At 35.8% G+C, this 23,533-nt stretch overlaps 3 protein-coding genes across 7 annotated transcripts; 2 read left to right on the forward strand and 1 right to left on the reverse strand.

Annotated features, from left to right (window-relative positions):
- Positions 1 to 3,721: 3,721 nt before the first annotated feature.
- LOC114737463 (basic leucine zipper 9) lies at positions 3,722 to 7,284 on the forward strand. 2 transcript variants are annotated; one of them, XM_028925385.1, is made up of 6 exons: positions 3,722 to 4,143; positions 5,214 to 5,340; positions 5,595 to 5,697; positions 5,787 to 5,862; positions 6,269 to 6,394; positions 6,651 to 7,284. In XM_028925385.1, exons 1-6 carry the CDS (start codon positions 3,889 to 3,891, stop codon positions 6,909 to 6,911), a joined length of 948 nt encoding a protein of 315 aa, XP_028781218.1. In that variant the 5' UTR covers positions 3,722 to 3,888; the 3' UTR covers positions 6,912 to 7,284. The 2 variants fall into 2 exon arrangements, with proteins under 2 accessions (XP_028781218.1, XP_028781217.1); XM_028925384.1 differs by having other exon boundaries at positions 3,725 to 4,143; positions 5,556 to 5,697.
- Positions 7,285 to 9,651: 2,367 nt separating this feature from the next.
- On the forward strand, positions 9,652 to 15,570 carry LOC114737509 (uncharacterized). Its single transcript, XM_028925443.1, has 15 exons — positions 9,652 to 9,917; positions 10,435 to 10,562; positions 10,841 to 10,912; positions 10,988 to 11,101; positions 11,700 to 11,768; positions 11,864 to 11,920; positions 12,785 to 12,838; positions 12,920 to 12,982; positions 13,074 to 13,136; positions 13,481 to 13,645; positions 13,724 to 13,879; positions 14,592 to 14,672; positions 14,768 to 14,829; positions 14,952 to 15,079; positions 15,236 to 15,570. The coding sequence occupies exons 1-14, from the start codon at positions 9,722 to 9,724 to the stop codon at positions 15,031 to 15,033; spliced, it is 1,362 nt and encodes a 453-aa protein (XP_028781276.1). The 5' UTR covers positions 9,652 to 9,721; the 3' UTR covers positions 15,034 to 15,079; positions 15,236 to 15,570.
- A 2,199-nt stretch (positions 15,571 to 17,769) lies between these two features.
- LOC114737491 (NAC domain-containing protein 100) lies at positions 17,770 to 20,072 on the reverse strand. 4 transcript variants are annotated; one of them, XM_028925421.1, is made up of 5 exons: positions 19,955 to 20,072; positions 19,685 to 19,786; positions 19,285 to 19,498; positions 18,728 to 19,002; positions 17,770 to 18,599 (listed from the first exon to the last, which is right to left on the reverse strand). In XM_028925421.1, the coding sequence occupies exons 2-5, from the start codon at positions 19,751 to 19,753 to the stop codon at positions 18,030 to 18,032; spliced, it is 1,128 nt and encodes a 375-aa protein (XP_028781254.1). In that variant the 5' UTR covers positions 19,754 to 19,786; positions 19,955 to 20,072; the 3' UTR covers positions 17,770 to 18,029. The 4 variants fall into 4 exon arrangements, with proteins under 4 accessions (XP_028781254.1, XP_028781252.1, XP_028781255.1 ...); XM_028925419.1 differs by having other exon boundaries at positions 17,770 to 18,602; XM_028925422.1 differs by having other exon boundaries at positions 17,770 to 18,602; positions 19,285 to 19,537.
- Positions 20,073 to 23,533: the final 3,461 nt, after the last annotated feature.

Genomic DNA, 23,533 nt, shown 5'->3' on the forward strand with positions numbered 1-23,533 from the left:
TGGAAGCTCATTATCGACGAGCTGTTTTTTTTTTTTGGGAAAAAAATAATTGGAGAAGCATGCACAAATAATATACTCTATATTAAGAAAAGATATTTCGTGCCCATTCATCTCTATCCCTCTTTCCCACTTTCTTTATGCATGGTTTGCTAATATCTTCTTATATTTAGTACATATCTTTTTAGTTGTTTTTTTCTTTTAAACGTGGAGCAGCAGAAAGATGTGCACCAAAAGCATGCGCACAATCTATTTCCGGTTTCTGGCTTTATTGTGTGTTTGGTTCAAAAATTAAACGTTTGTAAAACAGATAATAATTTGTCAGAATGAATTAAAAATCGCAACAAAGAATTATTTTTACTTACGCTTACGAAACTAACTTTTTTCCGTCTATATTTTGTTCCTCTATAAGCTAAGCTCTTGAGAGTAGTCAAATATTATTAGTTAGGGCAAAAGCTTTTTTCTATATATATATTTTTTAAATCCTTCAAACATACACTACGTCCATTATCGTTAATATAAGAGTTACCCACCTAATAATTTAAGTAAATTAAATAAACTAAATAAATTAGTTAATCTTAATAAATGTGATATAATTTCTCTAAAGTATTTTTATACAACATGAGGTTATACTACATCTGGTCCTTAATATATGAGTTAGATAACTAATTTGTGAATATGAAAAAAAACTAGTTAAGTTAATTATCTGTAACAAATGAGTGTTGTATTTCTTAAAATATCCTTGTTGATCATGTGCATTAGAATAGAAATATTTTAACCTATACAATCACTGTGAGGACTACTTTGGGGGAAAAAATAAATATAAGAGACAAAATATAATGAAATTTTATATTTACAACCCAATTAAATCTTCAACCAACTCTTATATTTAGGATAGAAGGTAGTATATTAGTTTATAGGCTATGTAAGTTACTATGAGAAAATATAACAAATATAAAAAAAATAAAATATATTATTAAAGCCTTACTTTTAGAATCAAAACCAACTCTCTGGCTAGCTTATACATTTAGGGCAAAAGGTAATCCAAGCGAAAAAGAAAAGTAAAAGAGCAAAAATCCATATAATGTGTGGTTGTCCCAGTCAAAATGTGATGAAGTATTGAAGTTGAACAGAACTTCCACCTTAAGAAAACCCACTTGGAATTGCATGCCTCAAAGGCCATCCCATAAGGCTTTTTCCAAAAGCTAATTAAAAGTGTTTTAGCACCACCCCCCCTACTTTGCCTTTGTGGTCACTACCTATTTGCCTTTCTCTAATTCCATGATTGGCGTAATTATATTCATATTTAACTCATGCTTTAATTTATTCAGTCTCTCCTTCCCATTTCTCATCTTTGCCCTCCCCATCATTTTTCTTAGTGTTTTTAACTAAACGACATTATGAGTTCTATTGCCTTTTCCTTAATTAAATATCAATGCTCTCATCATTTCGTATTTAGTGTTCTTAGTCAATGAGACACATTTCCGTTTATCTATTTCTTTCTTTCTCATTTTATATAACATATACAGATTTGCCAAGCCTTGAATTAATTGTTATCTCGCATCATCTGTTGCTTTTTAACTGGATAAACATGCGAAAATTTTTGTGAGGACTCTTTTATTACTATTAATTTTATATTTGTGACATTTATGAAATTTGAGTATCGATGTTGAATAATATTACTTCAATATAAGACATAGTTGACTAATTTGAGTATATTACAAAAAACCAATTAAGTTAGTTATTCGTGATAAATAGGAGTTGCATTTCTTAAAACATCTTTACTAATCAAGTATATTGACTAGAAATACTATTATTACAAGGATTATCTTAAAAAAAACTGAATAAACATAAGAGACAAATTGAATTAGAGTTTTATATTTAATACCAAAATAAAAATCAAACGAGCACATATAGTATGTTCCAAACTCTAGTTCTAGTAAATGGATATTCTTGTCATCATCAATATATACAGTTTGAAGTGCATAAAACTATTTAGAAAGTTGAACATAGTACTGTTTCTGATATCAACCTGTGCAATGCACTAGAAAATTCATCTAACAGCGATGTAATTATGTAAAGTAATCAACAGAAATTAGTATTTATTTGTGTTGCAAAAGAAGAAATTATTTTTTTATTTAATTATTTATTGACCCAAAATTTCATTTAAGAGTTTCAATTTTTTTTTTGGGTGAAATTTACTAGCTTCAATTTAAACCCTGGCTCTATAAAGTATAAACCAATAGCAAAAGCTATCTTATTATCCCTGTCTAATTGATCAAGGCATGATAAATTAGATTACTTGCATGTCTTTTGTTCTCAGTGTGTCTAAAAAAAAATAGTCTCCATTGCCTGGGTGGTGTGTTTTTTGTATCCCCAAAAAAGAAAGAAAATGTGAGTGTGCATGGGAGCTTCCCGGGTGCCCTAATTTTATATTTATTAAATATTTTCTCTGCAACTGTCTATATATAAACATAGGCTTGATACATTAACTTTTTAAGGATTCAAATTAAATAAATACTCCTCCAGTCCTTATTATAAGATCCAATTTGACTTTTTATTTGGTCCTAATTATAAGACCCAATCCATTTTGTCTCTTATATTTATGCATTTTTTTCCAAGATAATCCTTCTAATAATGATAGTTTTAGCCAATATACTTAATTAGCAAGGATATTTTAGGAATGACAACACTTATTTATTATAAATAACCAACTTAACTTACTTCCTTAATCTCCTCAAATAAGTCAATTGGGTCTTATAATTAGGACCGGAGGAGTATATAATAACAAGTAACTTAGTGGGTTGGAAGGATAAATTTGTCTTTTAGACAGGAGGCGCGCCCGCATAGTGTTCGAATGGGCGCAAACAGTGACTTTTTACTAACTAATAAGTTTTTTGGCAAAAAAAAAAACCTAATTAATAAGGTGAAACCCAATGGACCGTACCTATTAATCTAATGTCATCATTTTTGGCACACTAATCTTCCATTAATGATTTGATTTTTTTATGCCCTGGTCCCGCCTTTTCTTTTATTCAACCAGAAAAATTCATGCACTTATTATATTCATGCAGTGTTAAACTCATTTTTTCTAAATATAAATATCAACATATTTCTTAAATCATGTAATTTTGTTTCATTGAATTTTATAAAAAGAACAGAAATTAGTGCATATACAGTCGTGTTTTAATTCAAGCATATAGTCTAATTATTATGTATGCGGACAATTTTTTCCCTACACGTGGACAATATTATACCGTAATAATAATGTACATGCCTTTAATTTTTGCCCCTCTCCTCAATAATCAATAATAATTATATCTATAGAAGTTTTGAACTTGACTTGAATTTACATCATACGTTCTCTTAATTTTTACAAAAAAAAAATATTAAAAAGGCCAAAGGTATTTATGAATTTTTGAAACTAAAAAGGCGAGTATCTAACATTCATATTAATATTATTAGATTATAAAGTGACTGGGTAAGAAAAAGACACGTATGTTTATTGGGCAATCGGTTTGTTTTCGGGAAAGTTCCAAGTTCACTGAATTATCATGTCTAGTGGGCTCCTTCCTTCATTCGAGGTGACAATTGGCCAACAAGGATAATTTAGAGATTTTACATCTCCCCAGAAACTTTTTGGTGCTTAGCTTTTCACTTCATGTGCTGTCCAACTGCACAGGCTTTCTTCTTCTTCTTTTTTGTTGCCTAAAAAGATTTAGATTTCTTTTATTTTTTTGGTAACAAAAAGATTTAGATTTCTGCTCACGTACTTTAGCTCTTTCGTCCCTATTTATACATCTTCGGTTCATTCGATCACTCCCCTTTTCCCTCACCTCCCAATCTCCCCCTCCATATCACTCTCTTGCTGTCTGTGTTCTTCCCTGCATAATGGAGCCCTGCCCTTCGATTCAATCAGTTACTGCGTCGTCCATCTACCCCGCCGACGGCGGCTTCCCACGCATCACGTCGGAGTGGGATGCGGAAGAGTTCATGGCGTTGGTGTCGGAAATGACGAACGGATCCGTGATCGATGAGGACGTGAAATCGGGCGAGTTCATGTGTCAGAGTGTCAACAGAGGTTTCGCCGGCGGTGAGGATGCATACTTCAACGGCGTCAGCCTCGATGAGCTTCAGGCCGCTTTGGTTAGTGCTATGCTACTGCTCACTTTGACTGTTAGGAACCACGTTGGGGGCACGTGTTGTCACGTCACGAAGCAGTTTCGATCACTTGTGACGTGGCAACAAGATCGCATCTAACACGCTTTCTCTGTGACCATTGTGGCAGCTTGTATATTGCAGTATATTACGGCCTCCTGCTCCCTCATGCATGAAACCCTAATTTCACTTTACAAAACATTTATTTGTTATAAATAATTAATTAAATTAAAATTTTTAAATATATATTCGTAATTTACTTATTTGTTTTTTTTATATTAAGTATCAGAACAAGTATCATTTATCACTAAATCATTATCATTATGACAAGATCCAGTATAAATTATTATGCCAATTCTGTTGGCCTCGCAGACACGGGCTGCCTTTTCTTCACTTTTTAAAAAGAAAAGAAAAAACTCTGGGAATAATATATTACTAATACTAACACTATTCATGGACATCCTAAAATGATTGGAGTATTTTTTGAAAAGAAATCATAATTAGTTGTTCGATTGTAATTATAGTTTTTCATTGCAACATAATATTTCCATTTCCTGAAGAGTCCCCTATTTGCGATTTTATTGAATGATTGCTTGTAAATGATTTGTTTTGCCGTTGCCTTCGCTTGCCCTGTTACCGATGATTGGGATCAAAGCAGAGGGGTAATCTTGTCATTGTGAATCATGCTCCGCTTCATCTAACAATCTTATTTATTTATCTGCCCTTTCATTTTTGGAATCATATGCTTATTTTCCTTTTCTGCCATCATGATTCGTGAGTGGTGTCACCAGAAGTTCACTCCCTATATCCCCAACCTGACTGAACTCAAATTCCAACAAGTTGTACATTAAAAGGCAAAACTGCTGTTACATGCTCATCTCAAACCCTCTAAAATCACTTTTAAAATTCAACACAACAATAGCTTCGAGCAATAACATTACTGATGGTAGTTATAAATTCTTTAGTATTCCTTTTGTCAGTCATATAATCAGATTGAATTAAATCTCGAATTTTTTATCAAGAACTCCGTCTTATGTAGTGTTCATATATAATTGCAGGAAACTGATGTGAGTGAATTTTCAGCTTCAGGAGAACTAGACGATAACAATATTGCCTGGGCCCAAAACATCACTCCCAGTCGTTCTCCCATTTCCTGTATCACCGAGTCTCCCTCATCGATTTGTGGTACTCGCCGATGAGCGACACACTTGTATTTGTGATCATTTGAATTAATTTTCCTCACCACACACGTCGTACGATAATAGATAAACTGATATACAGACATATATGTGTGCGTGTGTGTGCGCATGGCATCCTAGACAGGATTGTAGCTCATAAAACCTAATCTAGTTGGTCTAGTATAATAACATTTCGGATGATTTGCATTTATAACTGGCCAGTTGGAAGCCCCACGTCAGCTAATCAACCAAACCCAATAGGTAATCAAGCAAGAGGAGCATCAAGCGGTGAGCAGTCTGACGAGGATGATGAAACAGGTCCCTGCGAGCAGATCATAGATCCCACTGATAAGCGCGACAGAAGGTGTGTGTGTGTGTGTGTGTTAAAACACTCAAAACAGGTTAATTACACAATTCGTCCTTCCCCTCTTAACATGATTATCAACGTCTCAGGAAGAAATCTAATCGGGAGTCTGCAAGAAGATCGAGAAGAAGAAAACAAGCGCACATGGCTGACCTTGAGACGCAGGTATAATTATATTTTCGTGGAGTTTAAGGTGTTTGAATTTTAGTGGTCTTTGTTGCAGTGCACCAGAACATGTGTATATATAAAACTAGAATCATTGCCCCTAGCAAAGCAAAGTATCTGAATAATCTGTTATTAAGATATGGATCAGCGCGCGCTACACATTTTCTTAAATGGGGAACTAGACTCTCACAGCATGATGAATCTTAGGCGAGTTGCTCATATTTAGTGTCCATGACTCGAATAGAATTGCCTCTCCTAAGATACCGAGGCGTAAGAGGAAAAAATAAAAAAAATTCAAGACCAAATCTCTAGTACGTACCATGCAACGGTCATCGTTTTCTTTGCATCTGCATTTTCTATTATTTACATCTCCTGTAAGAAATTTTGAATTTTATGGCTTTCTCAGGTTGAGCAACTGAGGGTGGAAAATTCAAATCTATCCAAGCAGCTTATAGATGCTGACCAACATTTTCGTGAGGCTAATACTGATAACCGAGTGCTGAAATCAGGTGTGGAAGCGTTGAGAGCCAAGGTAACGTTATGCAAAATTAAAGTAACACGATCAATCATGTTATGGGATTCTAAGTCTAGAGATAAATACAAGAAATATCTTTTCACCGGCGAATTTCTTCCAGATAATATTCTGAGAAAGGAGAATTATGAGAAATACCTTATCTTCCCGGTTCAGAAGAATTATGAGAAAGGAGAAGGGGGTGGGCAAAAAAAGATCCTGGTATTCATTATTTCATGATGACTAAGGAAATTAAATATGGTGCATCTAATTTTAGGTGAAGTTGGCAGAAGACATCGTGGCTCGTGGCTCTTTAACCACCTTAAACAACCAGCTTCTTCAGACTCCAAGTCAGCACCTGAACCCACACAATAATCTGCGCAGATCAGCGGCCCACGTGTCTCCATCCATTCCAGTCCAGGGAAACGATGCCTCGTCATATACTGCCTCCATGACGGTTGGTGCTCAGAATCCTGGTCTTTCACTTGAGAACTTAAATATCACCACTAACAGTTTCAATCCCTGGAATCTCAAGTGATGCTGCGAGCCATGCGACTGATCGATCATAGATGTTTAATTTGGATCCCATGACGGTTTCTTCACTCAGGTTGACAGCATTTGCTTTATAATTTAATATATATGTCTTGTCTAATATTTAGGTTGGAGAGTCGAGTGGTAGAGTTGGTCTGCTAAATAGAAGTAGAGATCGAGTTCATTATAAATAAATTTGGGGGCTTTCTTTTTATTGAGAATGATCCACTACTTATTTATGCATGATTGACTTAATTTACTTGTATTCCGAGCAAACTCGGCCATTATTCAGTCTTAAAGTACGTATGATTGGATTGATCATGTGGTTGTTTTCTCTTCATGCGCGTCTGTTCCATCAAAACAGGAGTCCTTTCTTTTTCCGTTGTGCTTCGTTCTGCACATACAAAAGAACTTCCTTGCTTTTCTATTCCCTTGTATCATTCCCGTCTTTATGTTGTTTCGGGTTTGGTAGGTTCCTTAAACTCACTGATGATAGTGACAATGATAATGGATTGCAAATTTGTTCAAATTACCATTCCAGAATGATATATAATTAGCAATCAAACCTCCTGATGCAGTCAGGTAGTGCTGTTGATGTAATATAAAAAAAATCTGCTACATGAGGGAGAGACCCGCTTTGGCAGTTGGCTGCGCTGCTGCCCTTTTCGCCTGACTTTTATAAGAAAAATAAATATAATACCATCTCTGATCCATGATCTAAGAGCTAGATAACTTAAAAAAATTAGTTAAATTAATTAATTATAACAAATGTGTATTGATGTTTTAAAATTACACTATTTAATCATGTATATTAAAACTATCATTTGCTTGAAATCCTTTGCATTAAACAGGAATATTTTAAAGAAAATATTATAAATTAGAAAGATAAAATAAATTGAGTTTTTATATTTAAAATAAAATATAATTTCGGACTAATTTTTATACTAAAGTGGAAATGGGATAAATTTCCGCATTGTTTGGTGACATTAAGAATTATATACGGACACATTATTGTGTATATATAGTACACAACGTAATTAAGGAAAGTTGAGAAAACAGGTGAGGACGTGAGGTTGGATGGGAAAGTCAATGAATAATAATGATGAGCATTGTTCTGAAATCCTGGTGAATCCTGCGTGCAGCATTTGAGCATTACCAACCCACCTGACCGCCAATTACTCCTCATCAACAGCCAATCAATCTTATGTATGTCTTCTTCTTTTTGTTTTTATTTTAATTATGATAAATTTGATCAATCCAAACACTACGGACAGAACAAGTTAAAAAAGAAAAAATCGATTATATTATTTGGAGGGACTGATCGATATCTTTGTGGAGCAAACCTGCACATATATCTCTTGAAACATCCGAATAGAAACATCCTGCGGCAACACATAAAACATCGGAGTAAAAACATACTGCTGCAACACACTCGCATGTTCTCGTCAGAATCTGTCTCAGTGCCAATCCTCTGTTACAGCTTCACACACATATCGAGAATAGTCTGTGGAATTCAACAAATAAAGCCTTTACAAAATCGGAGGAATATTTTCCTCTCCTTTTCCTTTTTTTTTTTTTTGCCCTTTCAGATTGATCTGGCTCAAGGATTAATACGGATGCAGCAATATAAACAAGTCAAGACTTTAAGAATAAAGTCAATACACGTTTTTCTTAGGATCATCTCCAACCCTAACATTAGAGAATTAATTTTAGCCAACAATATCCAACCACCACAATTAGGCTTAATTAGTCAAAACTCAACTCACTAACGTACTTAATAGTCAATCCTCCATCTTTCTCCGGAAGATCAAAAAGGTCTGGCAACCTATCGTGCGAGGGGGACTAAGCCCCACAATGCCATCACATCAGTGACCAATTTTTTATTTTAATTATTATCCCTGTCTTAATTAAAACAGGAGATAGTAATATATTTAAGTGCCATGTATGTAATTTCAGTCCAAAAAAAAAAAGTGTCATGTATGTAGCTCATTTAGGCCCCCCACGTATCGTATATTTACAAATAATATGTTACCATAAATTTTATATTTTATGTGGTTCACACAAATTAAATAAAAGTATAAATCTAAATAAAAATAAAATAAAGGGATGTACGTTATATTATAACATTACCAATTCGATTTTAATATAAGACCCAATTATTAAGTTAATTTTGGTCATAAATAGAAGATTTATTTTTCATATTTATCAGTTTTTTCTAAATTACCTATATGGATACTCTTTTAACCATAATCAAATAAGTGAAGGAGGAAATATATTAAGAAAGATGATTATGATATTTTAAAAAAACATATAATATTTTTTATAATTAACTAATTTTTTAATTTTTTTAATCTAATCAAATTAATTAAAAAAATCTTATATTAAGAACTGGTATAAGATATGGCATATTTTTGCTTTCTATTTTTAATCCTTGCTTCCGGGTGGATACACACACCAACGAACCTTTGTAGTTTGAATGAATGCATATAAAAGCCGCTCGTACGTGGCACTACCGATGAGCTGCACCTTGGTCAATGCTTTGACGGTTTCAAAATCAATGGCTTGTGATATAAGCACGTCATCAGAGGGAGCGCAGTCGGCAATGTGGTTGGTTGGAGTAGCAGGTCCCTGCCGTCACACACTCACACACGACACGGACGATTAAGAAAAAAAAAGAAAAAAGAAATAATTAACAAAAGGTTGAATGGGGCATATTTATGATGTTAGATGAACACCGAGAAGAAATGAATATCAATTAGTGTCTGTACCTCCTTCGTATTTTAAGAGTTGCGTAGTAGCTTTGTTGGCGGCAATTCCATGGCGCCTTCGAAGCTCCTCGTTCTTCTCGCGTTTTTCCTTGCCCTAGTTTCCACCCGCATTAGGGCCGATGTTTCCATCGATGGAGGCGGTGGACAGGATGGGTCTGTTAGACTGACTGGAGTCGACAGCGGCTCTGATTCTTCGGCTGTTGAGATCGAATTGGATCAACTCAAGTCTAAGATCCAAACTCTAGGTCAGTTCTCATTTGAAGTATTCAAATTAGGTTTTCTTTTTTACCCTCCTTTGTTTGCTTGGAACGATTTTTAGTTTTACTATTCAGTTGCTGATAAAATGAAAGGCTAAAACAAGAGAGTAAATTTGAGAAAAGTTGTTGATGATTTTTGCCCCTTGGGAAGTTGGGACAATGCCTTTTTCATGTTCATTCAGATAGTTCAGTGTCTGTTATCGCAACTATGGACGCAATTTCTTCAGAGAAGAAAAATCATTGAGTTTAACTCGGTTTTTTAATATATAAAATTCAGAGCGAGTGATGGGTGGAGCTTTAGATTTTGAAGATTTGAGTGATTTTGTCATCTGGGTGAATAAAAATTGTTTTTATGTCTTACGAGATTGATGAGATATCATCTTGTGTGTTTATGCATGTGTGATTCAATGCTTGTAAAATAGTTTTGCGATTTATGCTTGACCTCCTACGAGGTGGCTTTTGATTCTTTTTTATTATGGCTAATGGTTTCTAATTTTATTTGAAGAATCTCAAATCAGTGAAAGATCTCAAGAAGTGAAGAAAAAAGATGTAATAATAGCAGAAAAGGAAAACATTATTCAAGACAGCTCAAATACTATTGAGTCCTTGCAGAAAGACATTGCTGCTCTCCAGGTAAAGGCTTGAGGAGCCTAATTTTATCGTCCTGTCTTTTGTTTTCAATTTACCATGGAAATGTTGATTATCGTGTTACTTCAGTTCAAAGAATGCAAGTGGTGGGAGTATAGTTTCTCTCTTTCTTTCTTCATCATGTTACTCTTAATTCAGTTCTAACATTTTGAAACACTGTTAGGGATGGATTGCATGTCCTAAACTATGTTGTAATGTCAGTCTAGTTGCATCCCAAGGGCTCCTTTAAACTTATTTTGTACTTTTTCATTCTTTTCTCCCAGAAAAAGGGAACATCAGATGCTGAGGAGCAGGTTGGGAAGGCTCATGCACGCGCTGATAAACTGGAAAAGCAGGTCAGATATGGATTGGTTGGATTGTGAAATTTTTCTACGACTCATTATACCTAACTCAAAATATTGTCTATATAGGTTGACAAGCTAAAAAGGGAACTAGAATTACAGAGCAAGGAAAAAGTGGCCTTGGAAGCTCGGGTAAATGATGCTGAGAAAAAAATTCGTGACTTGAACTCAAAGCTAGCAGATGTAAGTTCAGTGTTTGTCTAGATTGTTTCTATTCTGCTCCAATCATATCCTATATTTGTAGTGTTTTGGGAATCAATTTCTTATATTCACTATTGAAATGGAAAGATATGGATCTGTGTATTTGTTTTTCTTGGCGTCATGTGTCTAAACTTTCTGTTGAAAATACTGATGCTGTATCCCCCCCCCTGGGGTCTATATCTGAGGTTCCTGGCAAGTAGTGGAGGATTTACAGCCATATCCGGTGTATCCTCTTCTCTGTTGTTTCCATGAGGGAGAGCTTTCAGGGTAATGGGGAAATTACTGGTTAGACTAAGCCTGATGCCAAACTCCCTTTTCGATTTTGCTTGTGTGTTACTAGAACATAAGCTCTGCTATTATCATAGTTTCACTATGCTATTTATTGCTGTTGGTTGTTGATGATTCTTCTATCATTTGAAAGGTAGTAAAGGATAAGATTGATGGTTGTGACCCAATCATCTCAAATGGTAGCATGGCAACACTATAGCTTATTGTTCACCAAACCAAGTTAATAATTTTAATTCTAAATAAAAAATTGACTGAGGATGATATGGTGACTTGAGGAGTAAAATCTTAACAGCTTCAAAAGATTAATGAAGATCAGAAGGTGGTGATTCGTAAATCAGAACGTGCTCTTAAAGTTGCTGAGGTATGGTAGTGCTTTGGTTTTCTTCTCTTCATTATGCAAGGTGCTCCGTGACAATTTTGATGGCTGCTTTTCTTTTTTGAATTAATTTTATTTAGGAAGAAATGGTGAAGGCAAAACTTGAGGCAACATCCAGAAGAGAAGAGCTGTCACAGGTAATTACTCGTGCATACATCTAAATTATTATCATTCGGAGATGCAGTGGTAGACAGTTGCCGATCTTTGAATTAGTTCAGGCTAATTGCCATGAGCGTGCTTGGTGCTAGAAATAGTTTTTCAACTGAGTTAAACGAAGTAAAACCTTGCATGAGTGACAAGAAGTTCACCTATGGCAGCTGGGATTTGAGGGAAGTTTTGCAAATAACAAGTTGCAGCGCTCTGATACTTGATTACAGCAGAATCACTTGTTACTTACTGATTGAATGCTATCATGGAGGTGGCAGAGATGACTGCCTATTTTGCGAACCATTGTTGTCTGCTAGCTGATTTAACTTGAGTGCCTTGCTGTTGTGATACGGTTGGCTTGCTTTTGTTGATGTGATTATCCGAGGAAAAAGAATCAATCTTAGGAGTAGAAAGTTATTGAGCATATAGCATGATATCATACATGAGAGCTTAGACGACATCATGTGGTCACTGAGCGGGAGCATGATATCAAGGTGAGTTTGGCAGTTATTCTAACTCCGCGGATGACCCAAAGAAAAAAAAATTGGGCTCTTGACCACATGGTTAGAATAGATATATGCATACGTGGGGTGTCATCCTTGGTTCAAAGTTCATAATAAAGTGATCCAAAAGTCTGTTAGGGGATTTATAGACACGTCTTGAGCCAGTATAGCACATTTCTAGCGTCTTATTAATGATTCTAATTCTGTTTCACTCAAGCAGCTGCGTCATGCGGCTAGTTTGATGGAGAGATTTGAAAATCTCTTTCAGTTCTCTGGTGAATATTGATCGTATGAACAATCTTTTTGGTATGTATTTGGCATCTAAGTGATGTATATTGACTAATTGATCAGGCTCATGGCGCTTGGCTTCCACCTTGGCTTGCTGTGCACCTAGTCCATTGTAAGGTGAGTTGACGTCGGATCCATCATGATACTCTGTGAAAGTGGCTCTTAATGGGTTCTGATTTATTTATTTATTTTTGCTAGTCCTTCGTCGAGGCTCATTGGAATGAACGTGGGAAACCTGCTTGGGAAATGATTTCTCAGAAGGTAGTTAATTGGTTTCTGTTGATACAAGTGACACATTTAATCAATGATAGATCATTTATTTAATTATTTTAAATTTTAATCACTACAACAGACCCTAGAGAAGAAGGCACAAGCTGAAAAGTGGGCTCAACCGCATGTGGAAACCATGAAAACTGTAAGTAATTTATTCACGAGGACAAAAATGCAAATTAGCTTTTGTTTCTTATAGGTATTTCGTTTGTTATTTCTAGATATGCTTCTGTTTATTCATGTGGGGATAATGGAGTAATGATGTATTTTTAAGTAGTTCATTATCTAGAAAGTACCTTCTACTCCAACGACCATGACCAGTGTGTAGAAGATGAATTCCCTTCAGAGTATTTTGTTTGGTTTACGTGTACTGCAATATTATCATATGGAAGTTGCTTTGGTTTGTATATGTGAAAGCTAGTTGATTTGTTAAATACCCTGGTCCAATTGAATTATGTTCCCTCTAATTCTCTCTTCGTCCACTTCAAGAAATGGGTCCCTGCTGCAAAAGAACAGTGGTCTGTGGTGAAAACAAGTGCTGAACCTCATGTGCAATTATTAACTGCAAAAACAGTTGAATCTTACAAGGTAACAAAAGATGCAGTTACTCCGCACTTTAACAGGTTGCAAGAAGTTGTAGATCCTTATTATCAGGTACATGCTTCACCATTTTTTCCTTAAGATTTCCCCCATGCGGATGTGTAACTTGGGGTTTTTTCTAACGAGTGACAGGAAGCTAAAAAGTTCACAAAGCCATACATTGATCAGGTTGCTGTTGCTGCCAAACCTCATGTTGATAAAGTACAAGTGGCTTTGAAGCCTTACACGAAGAAGGTTATTCATGCATATGGGAAATTCCTGGAATCAGCTACTACGTATCATAGCCAGGTATTTTGTTCAAACTTTCCAGGTGCTATCAAATGTTTAGCAAAGCTTGTTGCAATTTCACTGTTGGTGCGAATTAGGCAATGTTTCCTCGTCGGGGATTCATCCCTCTGAATATAAACAAAAACTGACATCGTATTTTGTAATTCTACATTGATTTATTGCCTAAAAGTGAAAAACCGTGCTTTCCCACCCCACCTTTTGTTGTTGGGGTTACCTGTGGGAAGACAATTCTTTTCTTCCATTGGCATGATATTCCAGTACAATAGCATTTGTTGCTTTCTGCTTCTTTGGTGCATGAGTAACATTTAAAATTTAAACTTAACAAGTATTGATCTTTGAATGGTTGAGCTCCTCATGCTTGTGAATAATCTCAACAGTTCAACCAGTTTAAAAACGATATGAAGTGGTTCATAATGTGAAATTCTTCGCCCTGTGTTTGTTTCTTGTCTGACCATAACTAGAAAGTTAGTCAAAGCTTGGTATTATTGCATAATCCGATTTCTGCTCACACGCGCAATTCTTTGTTCCTAAGTAGCCCACAGTTGAGAGACCATAGCGTGATTTTATAGTGATGTTTGAGGGGACCAGTTTGCTTAAATATATTACAATTTTGGACTCTAAAGAGTCCAGTTAACTTTTCTATGGCTGTTCATCAATAAAGGGTCGATCATGTCATGGTATTATGAGTGTTTATTTTATAATTTTTATTCAGGTCCAAGCTACTGTTCGGGAGGCGCTAAAAAAGCATGAAATTACAAGACCTCTGGCTACCAAGGAGTTGGAGTGGTTTGCGGTCTGTATCATGTGATTTTTTGTGTCCTATTTAGTTATTGCTGAAATTGAAAATCGATTATTTGATTGTTTGACAAATGCTCTGTCAACTTGCAGGCCTCTGCTGCCTTAGCCTTGCCTGTTATTTTACTGGCTAGAGTTTTCTCTGCCATTTTCAGGTCAGTCTCTGAAATATGCTTTTTCAAAATTATTATGGTGAATCTGCTTTCCTTGGGTCATATACCTGTGTGCGCGTGGGTGAAATTTGGAGCTGATTCAAGTTCTTGTCTATCTGCTGCAGCAAAAAGGGAAATAAGCCTATTCGGAATGTAAATTCCCACCATGCACGCCGGAAAGCTAAAAGAGGGCATCCAGACAAGTAGATGGCACACCCTTGTTTCCTGCTTAATTTTTAAAAGGGCAGTTAAGGTATGTTTTACCATTATTGAGGTAGATAGCTCTCTATATGCTGTAAAAGACTCTTAAAGCCTGGTTTTATAGTCTGCATTCATAGTTTTATAGTCTGCATTCATATCCACGCTTTGCATGATGTTTGAGATAAGTCACACTTATCATTTCTTGCAGATGGATTTTCCTGGTCTCACGGGCATCTTAGGGCTTTGAGATTTCCTTCTCTTTGGACTCCGAAGCTTCTGCGTTTGGTCTTTGGGAGAGTTTACTTTAATGATGTCACACTTTAGAGCTGGACACGAGTTACTTAGGTGTTCTTGTATTATGGCTGTGCTATATTTGTTATTTTACATTCTTTCCTGTTGAGTTTAGATTCTTGACGTAGTGAATGTGTCCACGTCAAATATTTATTCATCGTAATCAGAGTCAGATGTGGTTGTTGAAGATATCTGATGGAATTTGAAATATGAGAAAAGAATCTAATTTACAGCTTGTTCTTCACCCGTTCACCGCAGCTTCAAGTTACCATTCATGTCATGTGGATTTGAGTCTCGTGATTATCCCTTGAATATTACAAACCCCTTAAACCATTGTAATTTCAGCGCCTTTAGGCCATGACTGGACAACTCAAACTAATGTTAAGCCGACTGGTACCGACACAAGCCAATAGCCAATGGGTAGACTACAACTTTTCTTTTTGTTGCAGAGATCAGGGTGGCGGATAAAAGTGAGAGGGCAAATTATGAGATTTTTATTTGTTCCTTATTAATTTGTTAATTTAACACAAATAAGATTTTTTTTTTTGGGGGGGCAGCCAGTGATGTGAAAGAGGGTATAATATAAAATAAGTTGAAACATGGTGACAAGTATCAATTCAAATCAGAGGGAGTGCTGTGGGAGTTTTTGTTTCTGAATGTAATTGGGAGAGAAACTGGTTCTTACTGCTGACGAGGAACGTTCTTTGCCTCAATATGTTAATGACTTCTCTTTTTTCAAAAAATATGAATTGAATCATACGTCCAAATCAACAATTTACAATTTTTACTAACGAGGCTCACATTTAGTGGAGGATAGTATAAAAAAAAAATAGTTTACATTTTGGCAAAAAAAAAAAAAACGGTTTACATGTTAGCAAAGGCATTGCATATCCTCCTTTTCATTAAACCAGAAACGAAATTCTCCATCCAACAATGCGAGCGCGTAGTGCTATTGGTACGTTCTCAAAGCCGTTGGGCGGAAAACAAAGTACGCAGAAGCTGTTTTTGAAGCTCGAAACAATCTTATCCTAACGAAAGAAAGTTAAAACAGGATCAAAGGAGGAAAAAACAAAAAATTGCTGGTCTATAATTTGAGTGCTCGAGGTATTTCCTTTATTTTAAATTATTACCGCAACTCCAAACCAAATCTCTCATCTCTACCCAATAGGAGACGTTCCAAACCGTAGCTCAACCCTCAATGATGCAAGTGGCGGCGGTGCAATTTTAATTCATTTTATAAAAATTAATAAAATTAGTTGTTTCTTGTAGAATATTATTTTTTTTGCCAACATTTCTTGTAGAATATTAAAATTACCCTCAATATTTATTAAAAAAAAAGGTACTCTCAATAAACGTTATTAGTCAGAGGAGTTTGGTTAATTAGTTAAAAAGTTACATAGTTAAGATTATCAGGTGAAAAAAATTAATACTTCAGGAAAAAAAACATGTAATATTGTCAAATATGATGAATGTTCTTATAATAAGAACTGAAGAAAGTATATTTTTACACTTTTCTGGCCTTATTTATGAGTTATTTCTAACATGTTACACAGACACTAAGAAGATTAAAACCTTAAAGTTTATTAACTCTCATTTAAGATTAAATAACTTTTTAACTTTATCTCTATTTAATACACATTATACTTTATGTAAACAAAATCAACATAATAATAAATAACAGATAAAATTGTACATCTATACAAAAACTTTCTCTCAATGTCCTATAAATATTAAAAAATATCTTCTCTTTGCTCTATAAATAAGACCAGAAGAGTATTTGTTTTTGGTTCTTTACTTTATTTTTTGATGAAGCAAGAGTATTTTCTATCAAGATGAACAAAATAATTTTCCATATACAAAAGTTGAAATCAAATTTCTAACTAGTTAGCTTGAATGAGTTTAATTTATAATTAATATATTTGATTATTTTGACAAAAAATAATAAGACACCTCATTATGCTGTAAATTGTCGTGTACTTCATGAGCGGCAGTAGACCGAAAGACACTTTATGAACAAACGTAAATTTTCATTCAAGGTACATAAAGATCTATGAGTGTTAACAAATTAATAGGGTAAAATTACGGAATATTTAGGAATTAAGAAAATTGTAATGCATCGAGTTCCTATTGTGCATCCCAAGTATGTGATAATTTCAACATAGGCTATGCTTCCTTTGCGTATACTCTCATCATTAATCTTCAATATATCATACATATAAAGTAAAAAGTATATATGCGGTGAAAAATTAATTTTAAGGAACCTGTTTTATAAGGGACCGAATTCCTAAAGTGTTTACTTCTTAATTCGAAATTATTAATATATGCAAATGCAAATATCAACCGTTAAAAAAGAAAACGATGATGAAATTCATACAGCTTTGCACGTCAACCATCAGAAACGAGGGAGAATAAGTATGTAGAAATATAGCTAGCATAGCAGTGATCCCCAAATTAAATGAGATTATAAAGAAAGTTCAAGAAGCTAATTAAAAACTTGGTGAGGAACAATACTATGATTGCGAGCATTTACTCAGTACGTAGTTGATCAACTTCTGTTTTGAGGCCTGAACCCAGTTGATCAACTTATAAGAACACTAGAAAAAGCACAGCCTTAAGGCACAGATCAGACGATATCCAACTACACAGTTACGTACATATATAATAAAATTTTTCGGTAAAACTAATAATTGATGAACTTCTTCCATATGAACTTAGTAGGAAGGCCAGTAGTTATCTAAATCCACACAATGGTCCATCCCAATGAACCTGTTGCTTGGACCAATGTTATTAGGGTTGCTCATTTCTGCAGCACCGTACCCCACATGATCTGCTCCATTGAGAGCACTCCCTGCTGTCATCATGTTGGAGCCCGCATCATGGGGGTTCATCGGCCGGAAAACAGGTAGCCCGGTGGTTCCTCCTCCTCCTCCTCCGGCGAGATTCAAGTTGAGGCCGGAAATCGTAAATCCTCCTGCTGCAGCTGCCGGAGGATAATTGAACTGGGCATGGGATTGCATTGGAAGGTTGAGAGCAGCGGTAGCAGCAGCCCCTCCTCCTGCTCTCAAAACCCTGGCAACCTCTGCAATGTCAGAAGCACTGTTGACATAGTTCCTTCCGTAGAGGAAGTGAGCAGAATTAGGATCCGCCACATGCATCATGGAAGGTCCCATAATGTTAGGAGCTATGTCCAGGCTGTATGGATTCACTCCTCTTGTGTGATTGGAAGGGTACTTTTTGGCTCCACCGCTCTTCTGGAAAACTCTGCAAACCACCCATTCGTCCTGCTGATTCAATTGCACAGTTCATATGAAAGTTAGTGTGTATAATATATGTAGCTTTGAACGTATAACTGATGTTTGTATGGGTACGAGGAAGGAGGTTAGAAAGCGCGAGAATCTATATGAAATACCTTGTTATGTAGTCTGAAGGAGGATTTTGAGTGGATACGATATTCGTGCATGACCCAGTTGGTTTTCTCACCTCTGGGGGCTCTTCCTTTGTAGAAAACCAGAGTCTTTTTCATGCCGACCAACTCCGATGTAGCACTGTTAAGGATTTCCTTGTCTTTTCCGGTGGTCTTCCAGTAGCCTGTGTTGGTCGCCCTGTTGGTTCTCACGCCCGTCGGGTATTTCCGATCTCTCAGACTGAAGAAGTACCACTCTTTCTCTCCCATCTTCGCCTTCCCTTTTTTATCCCCACGATTCATCACATGCACATAACATATATATAAATATCAAGCTAATAATCCAACATGTACTAACACCAATCTTTTACCCTTAATTTGTTCATAATATATCTGCCCAACTAGTATATATAACGAGAAAGGCTAGCATCCGCCTCATGCAAAGTCTCCCAAGAAGAAAACCTAGATGGTGCGCGGTTTTAAATTGACGAATAAATCAAAAGATACGAGCGGATCAAGGAGTTTAGAGACAATAATCAAACGAGAAAGGTGTACGCAAGTACCAGGGAGTTCCCATGGCTCGCATTTGTTGAGATCGACATCAGTGACGGCTCTTGCAGTAAAGGAAGAATCAGAGATCTTGTTGATGAGATAGCTAGTGATGAGTTCTTCATCTGTGGGATGAAATCGGAACCCAGGAGGTAGGGTTTCCTCCTTCGTCCCACTTCCTTCCATTTCCTTATCCCTCCCTTCTTTCCTTGCTTCCTTCTCTTTCTTCTGTTCCACACATAAACCCACAACATCATCATTTCATGTCTGCATATTGATTCATTAACTGCTCAAGAGCTTCTATATGAACAAAATCCCAGGCGATGAAGTTCCACATCCCCCCCCTATATTCTCTAATACAAGAATCAATATATGACAATTGAAAAGAGGATTTAATTAGAAGCAGAGGCTTACTTGCATGGAGTGGAAACTCTTGTTCAAATGGGGTCTTGATGCTTTATAATTACTGTCTTGATCTTTCATTCACTTCCAGAAGAAATTCTGACTTGAGGGATACTGCAACGCATATGAAAAGTTTCGAGATGACCAAGGGCGGGTTTCTTAGCTAGGAGCAATCAATTAGCATGCTTGACAAGTCAAGGGAATTTAAGCTTGGCGCCGGGAAAAAAGAAAAAGAAAATAACAGGGAAAAAAAATGGAAGAGTGTGTTTAAGAAGCTATTACCAAATGTGGGTCTTCACATTCAAGTTGCATGCATTAGCTGTGTAATTACCCAGAAAGTTACATCCATCGCCAATTTCAATTCAATGACCATCTTGCCCTCCTTATCATGTGTATATGATTAAATTGTTAGTATTGATTTTATGTATTGTGAATTTCCAATACTAATATATATAACTGGAAGAGCAGGCGGTAAGAAGGAGCGATGAGAAGAGGCGTGGATTTCAGAGCCGGGAATGAGCGTTCAAGTCAATCATGCACACGTGATATGGTGGGTCCTACTTCCTACCTACTAAGATGAGTGATTTCTGTTCTTCCAATGGGGAACTACCACGTCATCGAAAGGGACGATCTATATGGAGTGTGATGTGGACCGCGTTGCATCATAATCGAAAAGTCAAACTAGACCATGAACCGACGAGGAACAGGATCCCGGAGTTCCCTGAGGCGCCAACCAAAAGGCAAAACACTAAGGCCGTGTTTGGCATGCAAGATTTTTCTTTCAAGAGATCCAACATCGTCTCTCTCTTGGCCCTTGACTTGTTATAATATGCTTTTGATTTTGCGTCCTTATTTCTTCCTCGTCATGATACACTGTTGACCCACTCACCTGTTTTAGGGCATGGAAACGCTTTCATATTGATCATTCTGCATATACCGCCTTATGCATGTGATCCAACTTTTCTTCACATTTGATTGATTTCTTTTTCCCCTCTCGTTCCTAAGGACGAGGCCAATCTAAATCTGCAAATAAATTATAAGTTGCAGAGAAAGAACAATAAATTAAGACCCGTGTATTGACCGATTAGCATTTTATAAATGATTTTGTGTGAGGACCATTTGTGTGCTTTGACAAATGAGAGGACACGGGAAGGAAGATTTGCAGAGACTTGTTTGAAGAACAAATGTCACATTATCGTGAGTAGTATTGGTAGGTATTTTACTGAAACGTGATTTCGCACTTAAGCCTGAGGTTTAATTTTTCATTTGAACTCGAGACATTTAATATAAAAATATATTCCAGCTCCTTCAACTTGAGGCTGCTGCATTAAGTCGTCTTTGTTGAGCTGCCTCTTGTCCAACAGACGTTTAGCACACCTTTCCCTTTTGCCCTGAACAATGATGAATCTCTATTAGGGATATTGAAATGTCGCGTATGTTTTTATTACGTTATATGACAACCAAACATTAATAATTTTCAGATTTGTCTAATCTGCGTTCTACGTGACAAGTTTACAATACTTCTGACAAATATTATTCACTTGTAACGGTAAAATATTCTAATTAACTGTTTTATTAAATTTGGCGAAATTACATTTTATACGTTTTCAACTCACAATTTGGACCCTACTCACTTGTTTCGAATTAGATGCATGGGTGCATATATGGGATATAAGATTATAAACTTGTAATCTCAATGGGCCGGCGTTTACTGTTATGTATTCTTTATCTTAAATTTAACCAATTCTAAATCCAATTAACGTCCTTATATATATAATTAACTTCACTGTTCGATGTCTTCTATTTTGTTATTATATATCTTTAACCACAAATTTGAATGCTCATGTGTACGTGAGCGATGTTGCACGAAAGACGACTACTCTTGTTAATTAGTCTTGCAGTGAAGAAGCCGCCATTGATGATTCATTAGGTAGCAGACAGGTGAAGCCTTTAGAAATTTGACATGTAATTCAATACATACGTTCACGCCACCAGTCACCATGTTCACAAATTCCTAAAGAGTTTACTCTACGTACTTCTTTTTCCACTTCCTTCTCCCAAGTTGTATTGCTCTCTTCTGAAACTGAAAGGAAAAAAAATACTAAATGAAACATCAAAACTAACGGGCCTCTTAATCATTCACTTTGAAATGTCTTTACATGCATCTCTTAACAAGTGAAAGTTATCTCTACCGGCCATCAGAAATCCAATAGCTAGCAGAACTCAGTACGCATACAGATAACACGTACGTGAAGTCCTCTACGTGCCTTTTGATTGATATTGTCCTTGATCCATCGAAGTTATGATCACGTTTGATTAATTAGCTTGTTGATGCTCATCATAGGACATGAGGAGCAGAGTGCAAGAGTTTTTCGTCTCCTTTAATTTTCTGCATAATTAGCGGGCCATTTATAAGTGTACAAATGTACCATTATGAACCAATATTGTTGTTAACTTACAGTGAGGTAAAGTTAAACAATGGCCAAATGATAGATTTCTTCGGAAAGCAGTTTTTTCTGATTCCAATTTTAATGCAGTGTGATTAATAACTAATTTTGTCTTCAGATCTCCAAAGTCACGTTTACGTGTTCCATAGACAGGTTAATCTGTCGGGATAACATGAATTATACTTGTCGTCTCCTTTAATTAGTCGTTAATCCTTTTCAAAGGTTGGGTTAGTTATGATATTGGAAAGATTCATAGCTCTGTCATTTTGATATAACAAATAATGTGTTTCAGAGCTCAAGTCTGTGTACGTATACCCTATCAAAATCAATTGCGCTTACTTATCACACACTTCACATAATCTAATCTAAGGTGTCTCAGTCATGTTTACCCGTTCGCAAAACATGGATTCACACTAGCTAATCTTCACGATGAAGCCTCACTTGTTCAGGACATGATTGGAATACGAGGATGTGACACAAGAGTGACGGCAGAATTGGCAAAAATTATTAATTAAATTCGTGACTTCAAAAACACAGACAATCATATTTAAGGACTCTCTTGTCCTTCTTATCTACATGCTATATGATTATTATCTCTTGCATTGTTCAGCATAAAAGTATGTCTCAGTACGATAAAAGAAAATTCATCTAAGAAAATTAAAAGATCGCCCGTGGAATAATTAATGAGTTCATCCATTAATTGCATAACTTCACATATATGCATCAGTCTAATCTGCAGCTGTGGCCTGTACCAGAAGAAAGTGAATTAAGAGATGCAATTCTGCAAGGTAAAAGGAATCAATTAAGTTACAGCAGCAAAGTAGCCAGTAATTATATAAGCGATGAAATTATGAAATGATGAATTATATATTGCTTTGTTTTAACTTTCCATCTCTATAATTCATTTAATTTCAACTGGCCCAACCTTAACATGGATTAGATCCGGATAATTACTAAGTACATGTCGTGAGAATCAATCTAGAATATATAAATGACAAAAGCAGTTGTTGGACGGATATATAGATTCAAGAGAAGAGGAGAAAGACCAGAATTGATTGCCGGCTTAACCAACAATAATGACCTACTTGTTCTTCACTTAAAGATCATAACAGTATTATATGTTATCCATATCATTGCGTTCTTTATAAAACTTAATCATCTCTTTTATGCAAAAGGGATAAAACTTTATGCACTTAGGCAATGATAAATTAAACATGATAAAGCCCAAAGATTCAAACGCAGTGCTAGCGATATCATGTTAGGTTGTGTGTCTTCTTTTTGAAAATGGCTTACACATATGCACTTTCATGTATATATAAAAGGCTATGGAAACTGGTTTATCATTGAATTGAGTAATCAACTACGATCACAAAAGTAATTGATGACGGTATCTGTAATCTTTTTACCTTCAGAG

This window comes from Neltuma alba, unplaced genomic scaffold (genome assembly GCF_004799145.2).
Source record: "Neltuma alba isolate B1F8T4 unplaced genomic scaffold, ASM479914v2 tig00013459_pilon, whole genome shotgun sequence".
In the NCBI taxonomy this organism is placed as follows: Eukaryota; Viridiplantae; Streptophyta; class Magnoliopsida; order Fabales; family Fabaceae; genus Neltuma; species Neltuma alba.